General features: G+C 33.4%; 2 protein-coding genes across 5 annotated transcripts in view; one reads left to right on the top strand and one right to left on the bottom strand.

The window, feature by feature from the left end:
* LOC126885212 (protein disulfide-isomerase A5-like) overlaps positions 1 to 3,161 on the top strand; it is a 37,717-nt gene extending 34,556 nt beyond the window's left edge. For both annotated transcript variants that reach the window (XM_050651666.1, XM_050651667.1), the window contains one exon: positions 3,077 to 3,161. In XM_050651666.1, coding sequence (XP_050507623.1) covers positions 3,077 to 3,139 — 63 coding nt within the window. In that variant the 3' untranslated portion in view covers positions 3,140 to 3,161. The remainder of the gene's footprint in view (positions 1 to 3,076) is intronic.
* LOC126885211 (pyruvate kinase-like) overlaps positions 1 to 25,806 on the bottom strand; it is a 62,376-nt gene that overhangs the window by 3,261 nt on the left and 33,309 nt on the right. For all 3 annotated transcript variants that reach the window (XM_050651664.1, XM_050651665.1, XM_050651663.1), the window contains exons 4-7: positions 24,937 to 25,180; positions 11,503 to 11,706; positions 7,171 to 7,547; positions 2,776 to 2,998 (exon numbers count right to left, since the gene is read on the bottom strand). In XM_050651664.1, coding sequence (XP_050507621.1) covers positions 2,776 to 2,998; positions 7,171 to 7,547; positions 11,503 to 11,706; positions 24,937 to 25,180 — 1,048 coding nt within the window. The remainder of the gene's footprint in view (positions 1 to 2,775; positions 2,999 to 7,170; positions 7,548 to 11,502; positions 11,707 to 24,936; positions 25,181 to 25,806) is intronic.

Here is a 25,806-nt window from a genome sequence, read left to right as displayed (position 1 = left end):
GAAGTAAGGCTTTATTATTTGCTTGTTTATTTTAAAGATGCGATTCTAAAACGCGTAATGCCATTTTTAGTATCCGCCAGCTAGGAAAAACAACGCGGAGTTTCATTTTTGTACAACTCTAATCCGAACTGTTATACAGCGTTTCACGTTAAGAACGGAACTTTGCTTAGATAGGCCAATGTATATCTTATGGACGACAGAAGCGCGCTGATGCCACGCCGTACTAATTAGAATGAATCGTATATCGGCAGTCAAGTAGCCACCCATGCCCGAGAGGTTTGGCAACACTGATCTCTATTCGCTGTGTGCAAGTACTTGGAGGGGATACGAGAAACGTTCGTGCGCGTATAGCGGACAAATCTTACAACTTTCTTAACATATATTTCTTAAATAATTCATATAGTGAAATGAAATTGTCAAATTGACGTATATTTTATACCTACTGTCATTGAAGAAAATGGGATTTTGGAAATGATGTGTTATAAATTGTAAAAATTATATGTTGCTCCACAATATCGATATGATATGCAATTATTAAAGTGAATTAACGGAATTTTGCTTGCAGTAAAATGTTTACCTTTTAATAACATAACCTTAATCTTACTTTTTTTCATAGATATATAATACTCTAGATTGCGCCCTGCGATCTTAAAATGGGTGACGGTTGCGACAGAGATAAATGAGCCTATTTGGTCGGTAGTCTCTTTTTAATTTAAGGGGAATATCGACGACGTGAATATCCCACTTTATCGAGTAATATGTGTTGACAGTTGGAGCGGGTGGTGACGGGAAATGGTCTTTGGCCTTCGGACGTGGATAATCGTGGTTCGAATCCCATACCAACTTTACTTTTTTTATTTTTATTTAATCAATATTGCGTTTATTAGATATTTTTACATCTGAAAAAAGGACCTAAGTAAATCTAGCATATAATAAATGTATGTATAGTAAGTTAATATTGGAATACATAATTTGTGAACTGCATAGTACAATAAAAGTCATTTGTTATTAATATAAATTCGTCCTTATTCGAATGATGTGAATGTTTGTTTTGCTTCTACTTTTTTAAAAAATTGTAACAATAGTTTCATAAATAAAAATAATGTCTAATTACTTATAATTGAATCGGTCATTTCAAAAACAGCAAAGTCCACAATTTTCAGAAACTAACTTTTTGAGAGGAATAGACTCCTTTAAGATAAACGTTGTGTGCAAAAACGACACCAGTCCGGTAAAAACATTAGGAACAAAACTACAATATAACTCTGAATTTTGATGTCATCCATTTCATCCATCTTTCGACTATATAGTTAGTTTTCTTTGCTCTTCTGTAAAATTAGGAATATGTGACTCATGTTGTTTTTGAAATGACCGATTCAATTAATAAATCGATGGTACATTATGTTGATATTAATTATTGGTAATTTTTTACGAATATTTTTAACAATTACTTTATACTATTCTACAATTAACTTACATATTAAAAAAATAACATTGGCTTTTATATTTTTAAAAATCTATAGGTACCTACAGTTTTTCTTATTTGTTATATATTTCTTTGCATAGATTTACTTTAGAGATGTAATAATATCTAATAAACGCAATATTGATTAAATAAAAAATAAAAAAGTAAAGATTGGTATGGGATTCGAACCAGGATTATCCACGTCCGAAGACAAATGACCAGTTCTCGTCGCCATCCGCTCGAACTGTCAAACCATCTAAAATACTCGACGACAGAGTAGGATAGTGACGTCGTCGATACTCCCCTTGAATTAGAAAGAGACTACCGACCAAATAGGCTCATTTATCTCTGTCGCAACCGTCACCCATTTTAGGATCGTAAGGCGCAATCTAGAGTATTATATATCTATGCTTTTTTTGGGATATGGCCTTGACAATTATCCAGTAACCAGGACTAATATAATTAGCCAATATAATTAAAAGTGCTAAAAATGTTGCTGAGCTATGAAACCAGATGCCGCTCTTACGAACTTGCACGGTCCCAATAAGCGCAACGTTCCGTTCTTAAGGGGATGGGCACAAAGTTTCGGCTCCAATGCTATTTTAATGGGATTCATTTTTTTCGAATCCTGAGAAAACTAATAAGTATTTTTGAAAAATTTAAACGCATTTGGAAGCAGGATACTTTTGGTATTCAGCAGAGACGGTCACGTTTAACATGACCAACGCGCAACGTGCGTTACATCTAGGAGTAGGAGAGGAGACTGCCTCACGAGTCTCCTGCACATTCTCACGGACAGCGGCGATGTTTTCAACAGACCTTGCAGTTCGTCGACGTACGAATGTTGGTTGATTGTTTACTGAACCAATGGACTCAAATTTTTCACCAGAATGCAAATATTCCTCTCGGTAGGAGGATTATAGCCACCGTAAAATTTGCGAAGAGTGCTGAGCTTCGCTCGAAGAGAACACCCATTATAATAACAATTTTATCACTTGCAGTTGTACGTTATATGCATCCATGGTGGCTTGGCAAAAATAAATAAATAAATGACAGCAAATTTGATGGATATAGCTTCAACAACATTAAACACTACCAACTATTAAAAGCATATTCGAGAATGTAACTGGACTGATAGACTTTCTTAAAATTTTCTTGTTCAAACATCTATTATACGTTAAACGACTTCTAAAAGTTATTATTACATTCTTCCGCGCAAAAAATACATTACACCAAACTTTAGGACAATTTTTGTCAACACTTGATCACACAACCTATTAGATTCTGATACTGTGAACTAGGTAACTCACCTTCGTAGATCAAAGGTAGGATGGCTCTGTACATTTGGCATTGACGTGCAGTTTGTGGAATACGCGTAACAGCGATGATAGGGCATCTGGGCTTGAATTTGGCTATCAGATGAGCTGATTTTCCTGATGTAGTTATTACAACTATGGCAGCTGCCATTGTTTTATTGGCAGATTCGACAGCGGAAATAGCGATAGCTTGTGCCATATCTAATGGAACAGGAATCTAAAAAAAAACATTCCCTATATTAAACTAATAATTTACGATTTAAAGAAACTAAAAACTAAATAATTATTTTTTTAGGGGCAAACTGATATAGCTGGAATGAAGTGTAATTACAATATTATAATTAAAAAATATATTTGAAATAAATATTCTAAGCCATAAATTTATGATTATTATTATTTGATAGTAAATCATACATTTGTCACAGATATTTATTATTTTATAAATAATAAATATCTGTATGAGTTTATGTATTTTATGAAACTGTTATGTTGTATTGATAGTGTTGCTAAAAGTTTGATAGGAATCAAAACATGAGTACAATAATTAACAAAACAAAAGAGATATTTGGATGTAATCAGTACATAATAAAGGAGTCCAAACAAAGTAAGAATGAAAAAAAGTAAGTAGAAGACCTCATTAGCTGTTAAAATAATTAGACACTGCTGCTTCTAAAAGTTCATAGGGCAACGAAAAAGAACAGAAGTGAGCAGAAGTGTCTTAAGTGAGCAGAAGTCTCTTAACATACACTTCTATCCAGTGAACAGTTGGGACATTAAGGGGATATTTATTTTAATTGTTGGCCGAAAAGAGGTCACGGAACATATGGGAGAGTTAACTGGCATCGGACCTGTAAACTTTGGTGAATATCAGAACTTACTATGAGGCGAATGGACATAATATTGGTGGCAGAATTTACCAAAGTCAACGCTCAATTTGAGTTGTAGCGCCAATAGAAGAACAAAGTGACAACGAGAAGAATAATGATTGGAATATAAAATACCTTATTAACCATACCTAAAAAACTAATATGCCAATTCATCTTAAATTGAGGTAGGGGGAGGGGGATATTGTCTGATAAATACTTAGCCTACAAAATACATAAATACGAACATTTCGGAAAAGTGGCGATTTATTTCCCAATATATTCTCCGTTTAGCTCGATATCCTTGATATCTTGACCCAGCGATCTAATCTTTAACTCCTAACCCGTCTGAAAAGTACGTTTTTTGCGATACGGCAAAATGAGGCGAAATAATTTTTGAAGTTGGGAAACAACAGTAAGTCGCACGGGGCCAAATCTGTAAAATAAGGTGGATGGTGTAACACTGACGCCGGCGGAGGTATAAGCAAGTACGTTATCATGATGGAAGAGCACGATTTTCAATCAGAAGTCTGTCAATACGAGATCGTTAATTTTTTCTGGACATCTGGTGGCTGTTTTCAGGACATCTGGGAGTGGTTGACCAAAAACCGACGTGCAATCACGTTGAAACTCGTTAAACCAATCTTTGACTGTTCCAAATGAAAAAGAAGTGTCACCGTACACAGCATCCAAGCGCCTTTTTATTTCGCGATATGCCTTCCAAACGCAAGAATCGAATCACCGACCGATGGGACGTACGGGGGAGGGGTATGGTTTGAAATCAACATTTCAAGAATATTTTTGTGATTTTTTTGAGACTATGGTACAATAATTATTATATTTTTAAATTAAATAAGAATATTAAGCACAATTCAATGAATATTAAAAAAACTCAAGGAAAATATTGAAAAATATGCCAACAGTATATTTTTCGGCAAATTTTTACAGACACCTAAAAAAATGGATTTTGCGTTTTGCGGTAGACAAACTCGTCACTGGTTATGTAAAGATTCAAAAAGATTTATATAAAGATTATAGTTTCTCGAGGTAACGCTGTCGAGAAACAACAATTTTCGAGTTATTAGTATCACTCGGAAGTCAAAAATATGAAATTCTCTGTAATAAAGGGGTGAAAATCAAAATATTCATTATTGCTAAAAATGAGCATAAAAACAAATATATCTCGACAGCATCACCTCACGAAATGTCTAAAGAAAATCTATGCAAAATTTCAGGTGGATTGGTCGGGTAGTTTTTTAGTTAGAATCTCCTCTCTCTCTCTCTCTCTCTCTCTCTCTCTCTCTCTCTCTCTTGTCTTTTCCCCATTACTGAGGATCGTGATTTCTTCCAATATTCCTACAGTAGGAAAAATTAAAGAATACCCATGAACGAACATATAAAACACGCTGTATTTTCCTGTCACCGTGTCACACAAAAAATTGGCCAGCGCAAGTACGTGTAATAATTATTGTTACATGTACTTGCACTGGACAATTTTCTTTGTGACACGGTGACAGGAAAATACAGCGTGTTTTATATGTTCGTTCATGGGTATTCTTTCATTTTTCCGACTGTAACAATGTTTCTCCATTGGTCTCTATCTTTAGCTGCTCTAAGAGCTTCGCAGAATGAGTTTCCAGCTGAATTATTTATTTGGTCAGACCACCTAGTTGGTGATCGTCCTCTTGATCTTCTCCCCGGAACGTTTCCAGAAACAATTAATCTCTCCAAACTTTCGTCACCTCTGCGAACCACGTGACCAAAGAATTACAGAATTCGTTGCAGACATATTGTGGACAGCCTTTTTTTAATATTGAGTTGGTTTAGAATGGAAACGTTTGTCCTATGAGCTGTCCAAGGCATGCGCAGCATTCTTCTCCAGCACCACATCTTAACGACATCAATTTTTTGGCGCTCGCATGCGCGAAGAGTCCAAGTCTCTGCTCCATATAGAAATATTAAGAATACAAGGGCATTCACCAGTCTCATCTTGATATTTTGAGAGATAGATCTATCTTTCCAAACTTTAGTTAGGCGACTCATCGCATTTTTTGCCATACCAATACGTCTCCGAACTTCTGCTTCACAGTTACCATCGTTAGTTATACTAGACCCGAGATAGACAAAGGTGTTTACTATCTGGTATTTCTGTAACATGTTAGTCAGTTGAATAGTGTCGAATCTGTCGACCACCATTATTTTTGTCTTAGCTTTATTGATTTTCAGACCAACTTTATTGCTGTCGTAGTCAACTCTTCGCAGAAGATCAAACATTTCTTGCTCATTTGCTGCTGTAAGTGTAGTGTCATCAGCAAATCTTAAGGGCACCCAAAGTCTGAAAATTTATTTTTTTTAAGTTTTTTGCGTTATGATTGAAAATTATTCTCTGAAATCTTCTCTTTTCAACGATATATAACACATTATAGTACAAAATATCCATGGTTACGAAACTATGTATTTTCTGAACGTCTGCACTCAACTTACCGTGTACCAGTAGCTTTATAACCTATTAGAGTGTTTTATGTTTGTGCGATTTCCCGAATACTAGGTTTTTAACTTTTGATGTCAGATATCTCTGGATTCTTAGATGATATAAGGTCTAAATTTTTACAGTGGTTGTAGATAGATAATGTCTAGTCCCGCGTAAAGTTGTATTAAAAAATGTATAAAAACAAGTAAAATAAAAACAAAATCCAACTTTTTTGGGTTTTTTTTGTAAGAGTATTTTAAAAAAAATTTAAAATAAATGTTTCTTTCACTCTAACTTTACAAAAATCTACGAGGGACTAAACACTGCATGTAGTTTCAAAATAAAACAAAAATTAGGTCTCTAAGTGCTTTGGTTGCAGAGCTATGTGACATAATGTTAACATTGTCGCTAAATGGGACTTTGGGTGCCCTTAAATTGGAGATTTTCCTACCAGCTACTGTTACTCCACCGGCCCATCCTTCTAAAACCATCCTCATGACATGTTCACCATAAATGTTAAATAAGTCAGGTGACAACACGCATCCTTGTCTAACACCTCTCTCGGTCTTGAATTGGTTTGAGAACTTCTGATCTAGTCGTACTGTCGCTATATGGGACTCGTACAGATTTTTAGTAAGTGTCACCAGGTGCATTGGTGCGCCCATTTCTATTAAAATTGACCACAGATTTATCCACCTTACACAATCAAATGCCTTTTGGTAGTCAACGAAGAATATAATCATAGGTACTTGAAATTCTCTAGACCTTTCAATGAGTTGTCTCGGGTTCAGGATTTGTTCCCTTGTACCTTTACCCTTTACAAACCCCGTTCGTTCCTGAGGTATTTGGTAATGTAGATAGGTTTTTTTTCAATCTCCACTGCCTTTAAAAAACAGTTATGAGAAAAACGCGTTTAAAATTTTGACTTGTTATTTGTGACAAAGTAAGTCGAAGGTAAGGATATTCAACAGGCTGTAACCACCGATCCCTTATCAGATATACGTGATAGAAAGAACAGTTTTAGTTTTTTTAATAGACTATCAAAATTTTACATACCATTGAGGTCAAGTCACCGAAGAATTCGCCGCTCCAGATAGCAGCTTCAGCTTCCTTGCAGATATTAGCCATGGTTCGGACACAGTCCAAAGGATAGTCTCCTTTGGCGGTCTCTCCTGACAACATCACACAGTCAGCACCGTCGATAACGGCATTAGCAACGTCTGAGCTCTCGGCACGAGTAGGTCTTGGTTTTTTGGTCATAGATTCCAACATCTGGGTGGCGCAGATGACGGGTTTGCCGGCCTTGTTGCATCGGGCAATCATGGCCTTTTGAGCGATGAATACTTTTTCGGTTGGGATTTCGATACCAAGATCTCCACGAGCTACCATGATACCGTCGGAAGCTTCAATAATTTCGTCCAAATTGGTCATACCTAAAAACAAAATAACGATATATAACTCGTGTCTATTTTTCTAAATTGAAAAAAAAATGTTTAAATATTTTTTTCTACAAACGTGTTAAAAATGCAATTTTTAGCACTCCATGGGATCCTTAAAAATGTCACTTTAAACCTCTGGGTGCTTTAAAATTTTTAAGGCACTGCAGTTAAAAGTGAAATGTCAAATTTTGAAAGCAAACGTCAAAATATTTATATTTTTCATTTATTAACATTAATATTAATAGTACAATTTGCGCAATTTGAAACAATATTTATTAAATAACACGTTTGTAGAAAAAATATTGTATGATATACGTGTTAAAAGTACATTTTTAATGCACTCATGTGAATTCGCTTCGCCCATTCTGCAAATCTTCACATGCATGCCTTAAAACTGTACTTTTAACACTTATCATAAATAACTATTAAAGAAAAAACTAGTATATTATTTATCGCTACACTTTTTTTATATATGGTTAAAAGCATTTCAAGTTATACAAAAAAAAATCTTTTTGGTCCTTTTAATTGTCACCACTGCAGAGGGCGTCTTCCAAAAAGTGCATTTTAATTTGGGACACACTTTTCTGCATTTCTGTAATTTTTTCTAATTCCAACGGGATTCAATTCGTGATATTTAACACTAATAAATAATTCTTTAAAAAGTTCTTTTTTATATGTTTTATACTTTTTTTTATGTTTGTAGCCTTTATACGCGATTTTATAAAAAGTTAAAAAAACGTCGGGGGGGGGGGAGGGGTGTGAATTTACCCATTTACTAATAAAGAGGGGTTTTTAGAGGTTTATTCAGTGGTCATATATATTAAGTATAAAAAATTGGTTTACTTAGATTGGTGTACAGTGAAACCTCGATAAGTCGGATTAATTGGGATCGTAGCCGATCCGGATTATCGAAAATCCGAGTTAGCCAGAGAATATGCTATAAAACACGGTATCCTTACAGATAAATTCCATTAGAATTGCAAAAACCTGAAATACATATGCACAATATGTACAGGGTTATTCACTATATTTTGACCCCCTGCAAACTGCTTTATTTTCAGAACTAGAGAAAAATGTGAAATACAAAAGTTATTCGATTTTTAAATTGTGATTTTTTGACATATATATCATACTAGTGACGTCATCCATCTGGGCGTGATGACGTAATCGACTATTTTTTTAAATGAGGATAGGGGTCGTGTGCTAGCTCATTTGAAAGGTTTTTCAATTCTCTATGCAGTAATATAAACATTAAGATAATTATTTATACAGGGTGTCCAACAAAATGTTCTAATTAAATTAATTGACACAAAAAGAAGAATGTATGTAATTCATTTAATTCAAAATATCTTCTACTGCTGTTAGAAAACAAATAAAAGTTTATTGCACAAATAAACATTGCTTTTTGCTTAAATTTAATGTCCAAACTGCCAAGAGGCAGATGAATGGCAGCTTGAACATTGAATTTAAGTGAAAAGTAATGTTTATTTGTTCAATAAACATTTAGTTCTGTTTTCTGACAGTAGTAGAATGTATTTTGAATGAAATAAATTATATACATTTTTCTTTTTGTGTCAATTAATTTAATTAAAAAAAATTTTTTGGACACCCTGTATAATAATTGATAATAATTATCTTAATGTTTATATTACTGAATAGAGAATGGAATAACCTTTCAAATGAGCTAGCACACGACCCCTATTCTCATTTAAAATAATAGTCGATTACGTCATCACGCCCAGATAGATGACGTCATTAGTATGATATATATGTCAAAAAATCATAATTAAAAAATCGAATAACTTTTGTATGTTACATTTTTTTCTAATTCTGTAAATAAAGCAGTTTACAGTGGGTCAAAATATAGTGAATAACCCTGTACATCTAAATTACGTACAGTTGTATATAGTACTGTATAATTGTTGTATAATTTTAGGACTTTATATGATACTAAATAATGTTTTTACGTAAAAAACAAAAATAGATTTTTTGTAATATAAAAAGTAAATGGCCCCTTAATACCAGAGATGGAAATGTTATGGCAAGTTGAACAATCTAGAAAATTTAACTAATATGTTAGAAGGCACGAGGTCATATTAAATAAACTTACGTGCATAGAAATCTGCCCACTTAAAAATTTGGTCATTTTGATGTCTCATATTTTCTAAATCTGTTGGCCGATTTAAGTGATTTTTTGAGTATGTTATAGACTGATTCTTTAAAAATACCACTGTAAAAAATTTTCATTGTATACCGGGTGTACCAATCAAACTGTGTTTTTTTCTCAAAGTTCGCATCACCCTGTGGAATATTCTAGCATTTATAAAATACTGAAATTAAAACCCAACTATAGCCTCAGATTTTCTTAACATTTTGTTTTTTGATTCATTCGTTTATGTTGGATAGTAAAAAAGTTAGGTACTTTAGAAACTAGACATGTTCTTCATCAATAAGTCTTCTGTTTCTATATAAGTGCGACAAATTTTAAGGGATAATTCTGTGTGAAAAAATAATGCCAGTTGGCTTGATAAACATATGTCCGCAAATGTTTCGTCTCCGAGATAAGGTATGTTGAATTTTTTCTTACAAACTGACGATTTATTTTATTGCTTTTAAAACCGATTGAGAGATATGCCAATGAAATTTTGTGGGTTTTAAGACGTAGTTATTGCACATTTTTTGACATACAATTAAGAATTTACTATTCACCATGAGCGCGCATACGTGTAATATGACCGATCATATTACCCGTATGCACGCTAATGGTGAATATAAAATTCTTAATTTTATGTCAAAAAATCAGCAATAGACCATTCCAGGGTGACGTCATTTGACAGCGACTGATGGGCAAAATATTGTAAACAAACTAGGTTAAGTGTAGAAAACCAGTGTTTAATAAGAATATGATTAAAATACCAGCGTTTTTTCAGTTTGAAAGTGTTCCAGTAAAGGTTAAAGAGATAAAGTAAGTTTTTTTATAATACCAGCCACATTTAAAGACCGAAATGTTTTAAATCGCTATAATCACAATACACTGTAAACAGAATGACGATATGGGCCAAGAAAACTGATTTTCTGATTATACCGGGTTTTTGCATCCCCTACGAGGGTGTCCTATATCCAATATTTGAAATTTTTGTAGTTAAAACCACAGATTTTTTATAATAAAACGAGAAAATAGCAAAAATAACACCAAAAACACAATTTTTGCCCCTCAGCAACGGTGTCGAAAGTCACGTGACCTGGAATGGTCAATAACTATCTCTTAAAACCTACGAAATTTCACTTGCATATCTCAACTGGTTTTAAAGCAATAAATAAATCGTCAGTTTGTAAGAAAAAATTCAACATCGCGTATCTCGGCAACGAAACATTTGCGGACATACGTTTATAAAGCCAACTGTCATTATTTTTTCACACAGAATTATCCCTTAAAGTTTGTCGCACTTATTTAGAAACAGAAGACTTATTGATGAAGAACATGTCTAGTTGCTAAAGTACCTAACTTTTTTACTATCCAACATAAACGAATGAATCAAAAAACAAAATGTTAAGAAAATCTGAGGCTATAGTTGGGTTTTAATTTCAGTATTTTATAAATGCTAGAATATTCCACAGGGTGATGCGAACTTTGAGAAAAAACACAGTTTGATTGGTACACCCGGTATACAATGAAAATTTACCTGTTTAGCAACAATATTATTACAGTGGTATTTTTAAAGAATCAGGCTATAACATATTCTAAAAATCACTTAAATCGGCCAACGGGTTTAGGAAATATGAGACATCAAAAATGACCAAATTTTTACGTGGGCCGATTTCTATGCACGTAAGTTTACATAAAAGGAAATGGACAAAATTTTAACTCATGCTATGAGTTAGTAGCCTATGCTAGACCAATAATATTAGTGGTCAACAATATTCCACAATAATTTTGCCTGTTACATACCTTGTTGGTTTTCAATCTTCGAAATTATAATAATTCTTTTTCCTTCTTCCCCTAGAATGTTTCTGATTTCAGTCAAAGCGCCGCCATCACGGATGAAAGAGGCGAAAACGATGTCTACTTTTTGTTCTACACCAAATCTCAAATCTGATTTATCCTTTTCTGAGACGGCTGGTAAGTCTACAGGAACTCCGGGAAGATTGCAACCTAAAAAAGTATCAAAATGTAATAAGAAAGAATTTGGCTTCCAATTTTAAAATTTAACTTTTATTGAACATTTTTTTATTTTTCCGTTAATGTGTAATGAGAGATTCTGTAACAAACCACAGTATAATGCTAAAGAATCAGTAGGGTCACTGATCTAAAATACTTTGTTCTCTATGTTCCATTTTCGTGACGGCGCATAAAAAATTTTAGTCCTTCGTGCAAATGAATGACAGTTAACGGCATTTTACGTTTGCCGTGATTGGTCGGTATTGTCGCGCATTCCAAAATTTGTCTCACGAATGGATTGCAAAATTGGAACCGTCAAAATTCGGGAGTGAATTAACTAATTCTTTAGAATTAAACTGGGACCAAACCTTGTGTATCGAAATGTTTATTTAGTGAAACATTTAAAACTGAGATAAAGGTATTACAAAGTGCCACGCATCTGACGCACTAATTCGGTGAAGTCAATCTATAAACTAAACTATGAAATCCGACATTACGGAAAACATTCAATTGTCTACAGTGCATTATTATATCATGACAGTGTCAAACTAGTTTTTGCATTAGTAAAATAGTTAAATCATTTATTGTTTTTGTTTTAACAGTAGTTTTTAATACTTTACATTGAATTCAGTACTCAATTAAGACAAAAACTATGACCAATCAACAAGAAGAACTAATAATTACAGTGGCACAAATAATAACAGAACAAGCAAAAGAGTATATATATGTAGGTTTCGCTAAAGACAATTGTAATAAAAGTCCGTGTGATGTTTAACAGTTTTAATTAATAAAATAGCCAACTAAATTATAGATACTATTAAAATGACGAAATGTAAAAGTGTTTGTGTAATTGCGACTAAAATTTTACGAGTTCTCACAAAAGAAAATGTCTTTGAAATAATCGCGTTTATCTACTTAATATATGACCGGCTTGTCGATATATACATACGTCTTAAACTTCGCGTCCTTTCAATTATCGCCAAATACAGCCTCTTTCATTCGAATCTCAAAATCGACAAACTGCCTTGATTCCCACACTAACCAAAACCGTCTCCTTTCTTCCCCTCTTCATGCTTAAATCCGAAACTATTAAAATTCTACTGCAATCAATTTCACTCCCTATTAGTAATAAAAATTAGTTCACAGAGTGGCGACTGTTATTCTTACTTATGTCTTAAAGATTCAAAGTTAAAAGTAGTTCGCAACAGCTGCGGCTACCGTACTAATCCCAATCCGTTCCACCCATCTGGGCCGACGTAGGTCCATATGTGTCAGACTCTTATTTATAATTAAGACAAATTATATACAGGAGAATTAAAATTTAAGATAAAATATTTACAATTCTACATAATATATCTAGGACAAATCATTAAATTAAATAAAGAAAATCAGACCGACGAAATAAAGAGAAGAATAAGATTGGCCTGGGCATCATTCGGAAAACTGTTTTATATTTAGTCCAGGGCGCATCTGTTTTGAGATGGACGTTGAGAGGTGACTCAAATTTTTTTGCAGAAATTGCTTGAAAATAAATCAAATAATAATATTTGAGTTATCCTCCCTCTCAAAAAGGTCCGGAACATTGTTTAAATAATCAAAATGTCAAAAATTGAAGGAAAAATTCGATTTTTTTCTTCGTTTTTTGATTATAACTTTAAAAGTGTTCATTTCCGAGAAAAGTTGTACTAACATAAAAGTTGCGTAATTAAATTTCCTACAATATAGAATTGGTTAAAAATTTAAAAAATAGTCATCATAGTTGCAAAATAGCAAAAATTGCGAAAAAAACATACAAAAACAAGTATTCGCATTTTACGTTTTTCAACCATTTATACTACACTTAGGACCTTCTTGTTTCACCCAGAAAAACTTTATGATACAGTAAAACAATACTGTAAATTTCATTAAGATCGGTTCAATAGATTTTGCAAAATAAATTTTGCAATCCAGCTTTCGCAAAAAAAATTCATTTTTTCAAAATGTTACAGGACTGAAAATAAAGCAGATAGCAAGTTGAATTTTTTTTTGCTTATAGAAGTGTACTGTATCTTTCATTTTCAATTTTCAAAATTAAAATCGATTAATTACCACGGCGTCAGAAATTTTTTGAAATAAACAATAATTTTTGGTACTACGCGCAGGACAGAGGTGTTCTATTCACACAAGTTGATTTGCACCAAAATTTCTTCCAATCTTTACCTAATATATTATTTTCTTACTCTATATTTTGTTCTATTTTAATATTTTAATTCCACAAAAATCAAACTAATTTTATTATTGTTTGTGAAATATTGTTTAAACAATTGCATATGTTTAAAAATAATAAACTTTTATTATTTAAGTTAAAACATATGAACAAAGAAAGTTTTTGTTAATAAAAGTGTTATTTCAAAGGATAGAGTATGTGTTTTTATTTTGCAATAAACAAATTTATTTATTTATATCGAAATGTAATAAAAATTAAAATGTATCAATCATTATCAAAGGTCATTGGAATGCCCAATCAGAGCAAACTATCCGCTGTCCTGCGCGTAGCACCAATAATTAATGTTTATTTAAAAAAATTCCTGACGCCGTGGTGTTAATCGATTTCAATTTTGCAAAATTGCAAATGAAAGGTACGGTACACTTCTATACGCAAAAAAATTTTCAACTTGCTATCTACTTTATTTTCAGTCCTGTAACATTTTGAAAAAATTAATTTTTTTTACGAAAGCTGGATTTCAAAATTTATTTTGCAAAATGTATTGAACCGATCTTAATGAACTTTACAGTATTGTTTTACTGTATCATAAAGTTTTTTAGGGTGAAATATGAAGATCCAGTGAACAATATAAGACATTAAGTTAAGGTTAGTGATAATTAAAAACATTAAAATCGGTGAAATAACATCAAAATAGAACCAAGGACATACAAAAAGTAAGATCGGTAAAATTGTTAAGCCTGTTTAACAACAAAACGTAGACACGAAACTCTGGCCGATGAAATTGCGACGTTGCCGTTGTGAGTAGATTTTCCAGGTAACCACAGAAAATAACAACCGATAATAAATATACAAAATAAATACGGTAAACGCTGTCTTCTCTGCACTTTTGAGGTGGAAGACAGTGTTTGGCGCCGGAAAATGGAAAGGTATCTGGAAACTTTAGACAGTGATGACACACAGTCAGAAGGAGGGTCAAAAAGGAAGGACAGATATATGGATAATGAGGAAGATGATATTTTTAGAAAGAGCAAAAAGTTCTCGAGAATACCAACAAAAAATCAAGAGAAAAGAAATGAAGAAACAAAAATTGATCAATTATTAATAATGATGAGCCACCTCAACGATGACATTAAGGAAATAAAAAGAAATCAAAAAGAAAGCAAGGAAGCAATAGAAAAGCTCATTATAGAAAACAGAGCGCTGAGAAAAGCAAATGCGGAACTAAAACAAGAGAATATAGAAATCAAGGAGGAACTCAGAGAAATAACAAACCACATGGAAGTTATGGAAAAACACCGACGAATAAATAACGTAGTCATGAACGGTCTAAGGATAGACACATATGAACAAGCAGGGTTAAAAGAAACAACTAACAATTTCATCAAACAACACTTAGGAGTAGAGGTTAAAATAAGGAATGCTCACAAGCTAGGAGAAAAAACATGCCTCATTGAATTAGAAAACCAGGAAGAAAAAAGAAAAATAATGGAAAAAAAGTATAAGTTAAAAGAAATAAGAGGGCTGAAGGTATATATTAACGAAGATGCAACCATAAGAGAACGAGAAATACAGAAAACAATTAGAAACATTGCTCAGGAAGAAAGAAACAAAGGAAATGAAGTCAAGATTGGAGTAAAAAAAAATATGGGTAAACAACAACGAATGGAAGTGGAACGACAAAGAAGGAAAAATGATCAAAACAACATCAAAAAACTAGCAGACAATTGTACCATGGGAATAACGATGACGACACAAGTACAGAAAAAGGATAACGATAATTCAAAAAAAGGACAAAAGAGAAAAAAAAATGAAAACCGGACAAAAACACAAGAGAACATGTCGAAAAGAACACTTACTTTTAGGAACATGGAATGTAAGAGGCACATATAGAGAAGGTAAACTTAAACATCTAGCGAGAGAAATCGAAAAGTTCCAATTTGACATAGTAGCCTTGCAGGAGACGAAACAGCTGGGAAATGATATATTAGAAATAGAAGATACAGTGTTTTTTAATAGCGGCGGAAAGAATAGAACACTAGGCACAGGTTTTATGCTACGAAAAGAACTAAAGGAAGCAATAGTAGAATTCAAACCAATATCAGATCGAATATGTAGTATCAGGATCAAGGGAAAATACCAAAAAATCACTCTCATAAATATTCACGCACCATCTGAAGAAAAAGATAATGATGTCAAAGAATCTTTTTACAGTGAACTAAATAGAACAATCGAAAGTATACCCAGATACGACATGAAAATTATTTTAGGCGACGCAAATGCCAAAATAGGGAAGGAAGAAGTATTTAGACCGACAATAGGAAAACATAGTAAACACAATGAAACTAATGAAAACGGACAGTTCCTCATAGATTTTGCAAGAGAAAAAAATATGATCATAATGAGCACATATTTCGAAAGAAAAGAAATACACAAGGAAACATGGATATCGCCAGATAGAAAGACCAAAAACCAAATAGATCACGTGCTGATCGAAAAAGAAGAGCAGCAATGTATAAAGAAGATTAGAACATACAGAGGACCAGATGCCGACTCCGACCATTACATGGTGGGTATCAAAATGAAGCAACTGATACCTGAAAACAAAAACAAAATAAAAGAAAAGAAATGTATAAATAAACCAATTCGGTTTGCAACAAAAAAAGAGCAAGAAACATACAGAGAAACAATGGAAAGGTGACTAAAAAAGATACAAATAGAAGAACAAACGGAGAACAACTGGGAAATCATAAAGCAAGTAATGAACAAAGCAGCAAAAGAATGTAATAAACAAGAGATTAAAAAGAGGAAGGAGTGGTTCGACATAGAGTGCCAAAAAGAAATAGAACTAAGACAATCATTAAGGATGGAAATGATCAAGAAAGAAACAACAGAGACGCATGATAGATATATAGAACAAAGACAAAAAGTAAAGAGGTTGTTGAGAGAAAAGAAGAGAAAACAGAGAAGAGATAATAAGCTAAAAGAAATAGAAGAGAACTACAGAAATAAAGAAATAAAAAACCTGTATCAAGGTGCCAGTAACGAGAAAAGAGGATACCAGCAAAAACCCATATTCGTTAAAAACAAAGCTGGAGATAATATAAGCGGCGAAGCAGAAATAGTAGAGAGATGGAAAGAGTATTTTGACAAATTACTAAATGGCAAGAATAAGCCAAACCAAAATGAATCCATAGAAGCAGAGACAGAAAATGAACAGTTAGAAGACATAGAAGATAATCCACCGAGCAAAGAACAAATCGAGGAAATAATTAGAAATCTTAAAATCAACAAATGCCCTGGAAGCGATAACATAACAGCAGAGATGATGAAATATGGTGGAAAATTGCTGAATGATTGGATACACAAAATCATAAAAGATATATGGTTAAAAGAACGAATACCAGAGGACTGGAAGGAAGCAATTATCTGCCCATTACATAAAAAAGGCGACAAAACAGAATGCAGTAATTACAGAGGAATAGCTTTATTAAATACCGTATACAAAATCCTAGGAAAATCAATAAAAGACAAACTTGAAAAAGAAGCTGAAAATATAATAGGCGAATATCAGTGCGGCTTTAGAAGAGGGAGAAGCACAACGGACCAAGTATTCGTAATCAGAGAATTACAAGCAGAAAGCTATGAACACAACCTACCAACGATAGCACTATTCATCGACTTCCAACAAGCATACGATAGAATAAAGAGGAAGAAATTAAAAGAGGCGCTTGAGGAATTGGGAGTTAGCAGAAAGCTACGTAACATGATACATCTCACTCTGAAGAATACAGAAAACAGAGTCAAAATAAACAATCAATCATCAGAAAAATTTATAGTAAACGAAGGATTAAGACAGGGCGATCCTCTGTCATCTTTACTCTTCAACTTATGCCTAGAAAAAATAATGCGAGAAGCAAAAATCAATAGAGAAGGACTCATATATCAAAGAAGACACCAAGTTTTGGCGTTTGCGGATGATGTGGTGTTACTGGCAAGAGGAAAAAAAGAGCTACAGGAGATGGTACAGAGAATAGTAAAAGCAGCGAAGAAAATGGGACTATATATAAATTCAACTAAAACAAAATGTATGGAGTGGACAGATGGTCAGTTTAGGAATGGTCAAAAGTTTAAAGTAGAAGTAGAAGAAGGAACATCATACGAATTCGAAATGGTAGAAAGATTTAGGGGCAATAATATCACGTAAACCTATCATTAAAGAAGAAATACAAGCTAGAATAATGGCAGGCAATAGAAGTGTACATGCGCTTAATGTAATGTTGAAAAGCAAGTTTCTATCAAGAAGGGCAAAAGTACAGCTATACAAAACAACTATACAGCCAATAGTAACATACTGCAGTGAGACATGGACAATGACAAAAAATGAACAAAATTTACTGGAGATCTGGGAAAGGAAAATACTAAGGAAGATATATGGAGGAAAAATAAGGGACGGTTTATGGATAAGAAGATCAAATGATGAGTTAAAGCAATTATACAACCAACCTAATATAATAGGAGTGATAAAGGCTCAGAGACTTAGATGGCGAGGTCACATTGAAAGGATGCCAAACACGAGGACTCCAAAAAAGGTACTAAACTACACTATAACTTCAAGAAAGAGAAGAGGAAGGCCGAAAAATAGATGGAAGCAAGACGTCGAAAAAGATTTGGAAAGAATGGGGCTAGAGGGCCAAAAAAGAAAAATGAGTGACAGGAAGGAATGGAGGAAAATCACATCAAGCCAGAGAAGAGCTCAGCACATAAAGAAACGTGAAAATGAAGAAAGAAAAAAACAAACTTTTCAAGCCATGGGCCTCTAAGGCCTTTAGCGCTATTGTATATATATATGAAGGTCCTAAGTGTAGCATAAATGGTTGAAAAACGTAAAATGCGAATACTTGTTTTTGTATGTTTTTTTCACAATTATTGCTATTTTGCAACAAGGGTGACTATTTTTTAAATTTTTAACTAATTCTATATTGTAGCAAATTTAATTACGCAACTTTTATGTCAGTACAACTTTTCTCGAAAATGAATACTTTTAAAGTTATAATCAAAAAACCAAGAAAAAAATCGAATTTTTCCTTAATTTTTTGACATTTTGATTATTTAAACAATGTTCCGGACCTTTTTGAGAGGGAGGATAACTCAAATATTATTATTTGATTTATTTTCAAGCAATTTCTGCAAAAAAATTTGAGTCACCTCTCAACGTCCAAATGTACTAATATTTTTACAGATGCGCCCTGGTCTAATTCTAAAGAACAGAAAATACTCCCAATGTCTAAAAACAAGAGTCTTCAATCAATGTATACCCGCTGTCCTATATATGGCTATCAGACACGGATGTTTACAAAGGAAAATATGGAAAAAATAGCAAAGATAGAAAGATCCATGGAAAGACAAATGCTCAACATTAAACTATTAGACAGGAAAAGAAAAGAATGGATCCGTAACAAAACAAAAGTGAAATATGTCTCAACCCAAGTAGTAAATGTTTAAATGAAAGTTCGCCGGACACACTTTAAGGCAGAAGGACGAAAGATGGAGTAAGACGATTATACATTGAAGACCGTGGAACCACAAACGAAAAAGGGGAAGGCCACAAATGCGATGGTCAGATGACCTGAAGAAACACGCCGGGTCAAAATGGATGCAAATTATCCAAGATAGAGAGAAGAGAAGATTGCCCAAGAAGGAAGAGGAAGCTTATATCCAAGGATGGATGTTTAGGGCTGATTAGTTAGATAGGAGGAATTAAAATAGTTAATGTTTTTAGCCTTCGTTTTTTTTTTTCGGGCATACGTATTTCCAGGGTTCTTGAAGTTTTGAAACATTCTTACCACACACAAACAGCTCTCGCAACAAGAAGAAAACAGTACAAAGGTATCGCTTTTTTCGCCTTTGTTTTTGAGATAATTTAAACTTTCAAAATATTTTAAGAATTTGCCAATTATCCGTGCCCAAATTTCTAGAACGTTATTTTGACAATCTTTCTTCACGGATTTTCATTTCTTAACACTGGAAACTTTTTTATGAATTATTCAAATAACTTCTGTAGGTTTGTCAATTTTTTTTATGGCATAAACCTGAGTGTCAATTAGCCAGTCACAACTTTTTTGTTTTCTACTCATACATAAAGAAGGCAATGAGGTCCTTAGAGTTCCATAGCTCCAAACTCTTCCACAGCTCTCTACTCAGTTCAAAAGCTGCAGCTGGCCGCTATGGACTATCCAAGTTGCTCACCACATTTTTCCATTATACATCTTCTTCTTCTTTTTCCATATGTACATAATATATGAAATTATAAGGATTAATAAATTTAGACGTTAATTTTAGTTTCACAGATAAATTTCATTAAACAATCATATATATTTTTGCTGTTCAGAGACAATAGATAGGATATATTGAAAGGTGGAAAACCATTACATTTTATTAAATCTTCGATTAAATTATAGCTGTGTGGAATGTATTTTGTGCACTCAAAGAAAGTGTGATTCAAATCAGCCAGCTTCTGACATTCAGTACAAAGATTTGAATCAAAAACTTTAATTCTTGCTAGATGTAGAGGGAAACATGCATGTCCAAACTTCATTCTGATTAATGTTGTTATATATCTTCGAGGTACTACATAATTGTTAAACGAATATATATTTGAAACAGAAGGTTCAATCAGTGAATACTGAGATATGGATCGATACTGAGATTTTGTCAAATTTAGGAAAAGTAAAAGTATAAAGTATAAAATGTATAATTTAATTAAATATTTATTCTAATAATTTTTCCATCGAACACTTATTCCCAGACAGGAAAAAATTGTATGCAAACATTTTATCGCAGTTTTTTTATTAGGCTAATGCTTCTAGGTAAGAAACTATTAGAAACATCTTAAATTCCCTCAATTACCTTAATGGTTTCAAAAAATACCGCTTTTAATGTGTTTATACAATAAAGAGTTTTTGGAAAGGTACCAGAAAAACAAACGAATTATGTAAATCGTAGACAATACCAGTATAACTGGTAATTAATGATTTACTTTTTATGTCTACCGATATCTGCGTTTCAATCCCTAACTCAGTTTAAAGTTCATTCTTGCAAGTGTGTTTAAAAAAAAAGTCATTAAAATAATGGCTTCTACCGGGTGGTAAATTGGAAAACGGGCCATAGAAAACTCAATGTAAAATTCTAAACTGTTGAATTCCTGATTCCCTAATTATTTTACATCAAAAGACATTAGAAACTATTTGTAGAGGATTGGAATCTGTATTGAAAAGAACTGTTAAAATTGTTCTACGAATTAAACATATTATTCCAAAATTTTGTAAAAATGTAATACATTTTTCAGTTTTTCAGCCCAAAATTAGGCCACACACGGTGCAATAATGTGTCACAATGAAGTTATTATTTTCAGATTTTTGAACTGTCAATATTTTTATTTTATCATTTATTGTTTAAAAGCAATACAGTTGATAAGATACAATCAGTTGCAGAGAAAGTATTAATAATAAAGATTTTTTATTCAGTCAATGGTGTGAGCACTGTCAGTTAAATAGTAACGTGTGACCTAACTTGTACACAGATACCTGTTGTGGCAAATGTATTATATTTTTCAAAATTTTGGAATGCGTTTAAATCGTAGACCAATTTTAACTTTTGATTTTAATACAGATTTCAATCCTCTACAAATATTCTCTCATGACTTTTGATGTAAAATAATTAGGGAAACAGGAATTCAACAGTTTAGAATTTTACATTGAGTTTCCTATGACCAGTTTTACGATTTACCACCCGGTATAATCAAACAGTTGTTGTTTTGTTACATATCGCATCCGACTTCAATAGCGCCATAACCCCCAAAAAAATGGAAAATCTATTTTTGGTCTAACATATTCCTTTAGGCGTTGCCTTCATTGTGGAATAATGTCCTATAATTTAGTTATCTTAGAATCCTGTGTCGTTATAACTATTCCAAAAGCTCTCTCAGCATTAGCAAGCACGCCATAAGACAGTTTGCGTTACGCTGTGGTCGAGAGCGGATGTGTGATAAGTACCGTTCATTTTTAAATATTGCCCTCAAATGTGATAATGCATTTTTGTTAGCCCAAAAACTACTCGAAAGTAAAACTTGTCTAGTGCCATAACCTGTGATATGGCAGGTTCATGCGTCCTAAGTTTCGAATTTTGAATATGGGTGCCTTAGCAATAGAGCCGTATCATATTTTAAGGGTGAATTTCAGGGTAAAGCAATGTCAATAACTAAAAATAAATACTAGCATTAGATAACTACTCACATAATCAATATGAGTGCAGAATTTGGTTAACTTATAAGTAAGTTGCAGAGAAAAAAAATGAAGAGTTCACATAAAATCTTGTTTTTGCTCCACTGAAAAGTTTGCAAACTAATAAGTCGGGGTGCGATATGTGCTCTCAACCAAACTCTGCCTACATTGACTGTGAGATAAACTGAGTAGATCTATAACCGATGCAGTCAGTTATAAGCCTGGAAACATGAGAAGTCTTAGAGAAGCGACATCTCTATCAAAAACCACGATTGCGATTCAATTACGAAAATAACATATTTTATCTGAAAGACAAATGAACGTAAAAGGGAAGATTGGTCTTCAGTCCCGTAAGACAGCAAACCTAAAGGAAGAAATCCTTAAATTCAAATTATCTGGCTCTCCTGGTAGGGAGTTAAGGTTGGTCTCCTGCCACTTGTAAAAGAAGTCAAAAAGCCTAAAGATTACTTCCGAATTTCGGACGAGCCAAATAGAACACCATCAGAATATAGACTTGCATATATCTTGCGAGTCCCCTTCTAAAACGGAGATAATAACAGCTATCAAATCTTTGAGAAATAACAGGTCCCCGGGAAACGATAACATTGCTGCCGAACTACTTAAAACTGACCCGCATCTAACCGCTGAACTTTTGCTCCCCATAGTCCGAGAGGTGTGGGAAACAAACCGCATTTCAGCGGGCTGGAAAAAAGGTAACATTATTAAGCTTCCAAAAAAGGCCAACCTCACACTGTGCAAAAATTGGAGAGGAATAACCTTGCTTACCGTCATAAATAAAATTTTTACGACCATCGTACATAAAAGATTAACAAACAAGGTTGAATTTCGAGCAAATCAAGCAGATTTTAGACCAGAATCTTCCTGCATAGATCACATTAATACTGTGAGGGTAATAATGGAACAATCGGTTGAATGGAACACACCTCTATACATGGTTTTTGTTGATTTCGAACGTGCCTTTGACAGCCTATCTCATGCTGCTATATGGAAAATTTTAGAGCTAAGAAACATTCCACATAAAATAATTTCGATTATAAAGTCACTGTACACTGAGGCGACGTGCAGCGTGACACACAATGGGATCAACAGTGACGAATTTGACGTACTTACTGGAGTCAGACAGGGATGTGTGCTTTCTCCGTTTCTGTTTAACATAGCTCTAGACTATGTTCTCTCCAAACTAGACTTCGACACAAAAGGGATACGATGAACGTTAACCACACGCCTAAGTGATCTGCAATACGCCGACGATATCTGCCTGTTAGGACAAAGGTTCCAGGATGTGGCCGACCAATTGGAAACACTATCCACTGAGGCCAATAAAATAGGTTTAAAAATCAGTATTAGTAAAACCAAATACATGAGAATAAACGCAAGGAACAACACGCTATTTAATATTGACAACATGCAGATTGAAAATGTGGAAGACTTCACGTACCTTGGAAGTGTCATAACAGAAAGCGGAGGTACAGAAAACGATATTCGTATGAGGATACGAAAAGCTCAACAAGCATTCAGCATGCTTAACCCTGTTTGGAGGTCTGGGGAATATACTACAAGGACAAAGATCCGAATATTCCAGTCAAATGTTATATCTGTTCTACTCTATGGATGTGAAACCTGGAAAGTGACAAAATCCCTTACAGACAAATTGCAGGTCTTTGTTAACAAATGTCTACGAAGAATTGTGCGTATTTTCTGGAAAAACACCATCAGAAACGAAGATCTGCTACACCTGACCCAACAAAATAGGGTAGAAAATGAAATAAAATCCAGAAAGTGGGGGTGGATAGGTCACACACTCCGAAAAGATAGTTCCAGTATTGCAAAAACTGCCCTAGAGTGGAATCCCCAAGGAAAAAGAAAAAGAGGTCGCCCAGCACAAACTTGGAGAAGATCCATCATGGACGAGATAAGAAGTCAAGGAAAGTCTTGGAGTGAGGTGAAGGCCCTAGCGCAAAATAGAACCCGATGGCGCGTTTTCACTGAAGCTCTATGCTCCACTTAGGAGTTCAAGAACATTATATGTATGTATGTAAATAGAAATCGAATTCAGCTACGAAAAGGACTATGAACATTGGCAGCTGGAATATTAGTATCAGTGGAAAGATGGAGACCATTTTTTAAGAAATTACCAATTTAGATATGGATATATATTCGTCTTAAATTAAACGAAAAAACGGAATTGGTACAGAGAAAATAAATAATTATGCTAAGGGCGCTTTCAAAATGCGAAAGAGCTATAAGAGCAGTGTCAATTTTAGCACAAAGAAAACATAACGATCAAATTACTGATGAAATTGAATCAAAGAAATGTAGAAAAAAGATATCTAATACTAAAAACTCTTTATACAGACACAATAATTACAAATATTCAACATTTAACTGCACAACATTTTTTTTTAATATAAAGTACCCTTTCTGACGAAAATGTAACAGGAGCGAATGGTTTAAGGACTTTCTTATGTTTGATTACTCCTGGAATATTGCAAATAACTTTTGTAAATATTTGATTCATAGATTAAACTTAATTTGTTTTTTATTCATTTTTTTGTAGGTTGTATTTAAACCAACATTTACACGCAATAATAAACGTAACTAAAAACAAATATGTGCTTATATCTTTTGAAAACCAGCTGACAGAAATAATACGGTGGTATTTTTGGATTTTAAAAATTTGTATCGTAAAAAAATCAAGAATTAAGTTTGTTTTCTTACCTTTGCGGCTGCCGAGAGTACCACCATTTTCGACTGTGCAAGTGAGGAAAGATCCTTGAATACTGTCTACTACTAGAGAAATTAGACCATCATCAACGTAAACACGGTTTCCTGCTTTGACTACTTTCTGGATATTGTCATAGTCGACGTATATGCAGTCTTTTGTGCCTTTGGATTCATAAGCCTTATCTGTGGTCAATTTGATTGTTTGTCCTTTGACTAGTTCGACTTCAGCAGAGCCACCCTAAAACGTAAATACATATTGTTAAATCGGTAGCAAAGGTTAAGACCGCCAATTTCTTATTAGAATAGTTTTTTACAAAAGAAAGCCTAACAGAAGCAAGCAACGCAGATATAAAATGGTCTTAAGAAAATTAAGATAAACATTACTATACAGGGTGATTGATTAGTAGGGTAAAGCTCAATAGCTCCGCTATAGTAATAGATAGCAATAAAAGTTAATAACAAAAATTTTAGCCACCTTTGAGCTTCACATTACAAAATTAGTTAGAATGTTACAGGGTGTTCGATAACACAGTGGCAGACCAAACTTATGTTTTTTTAAATGGAACACCCTATATTTTATTTTAAATTCGAAATCCTGTTAACTTCTCCATCACAAAAATATAAAGGTTTGTTATGTTATACAGGGTATTTACAAAGTTATAACCAATTTTATATGAAAATCGTAACAAGTTCAACTCCCTGTATAAATAAAAATAAGCAAAACAACAATGGTTTATTAATGCCATATTTTTTAACGTATGGTCAAAATTTTCAAGAATGGTCGATATTGCTAATTTTCTTTATATCAAATACAGGGTGAGACAAAACGCAAGTACATTATTTTCTCAGTAATTTGAAATAAAA

Source organism: Diabrotica virgifera, chromosome 5, assembly GCF_917563875.1.
Source record: "Diabrotica virgifera virgifera chromosome 5, PGI_DIABVI_V3a".
NCBI classification, from domain to species: domain Eukaryota; kingdom Metazoa; phylum Arthropoda; class Insecta; order Coleoptera; family Chrysomelidae; genus Diabrotica; species Diabrotica virgifera.
This window is presented reverse-complemented; position numbering and strand designations above follow the sequence as displayed.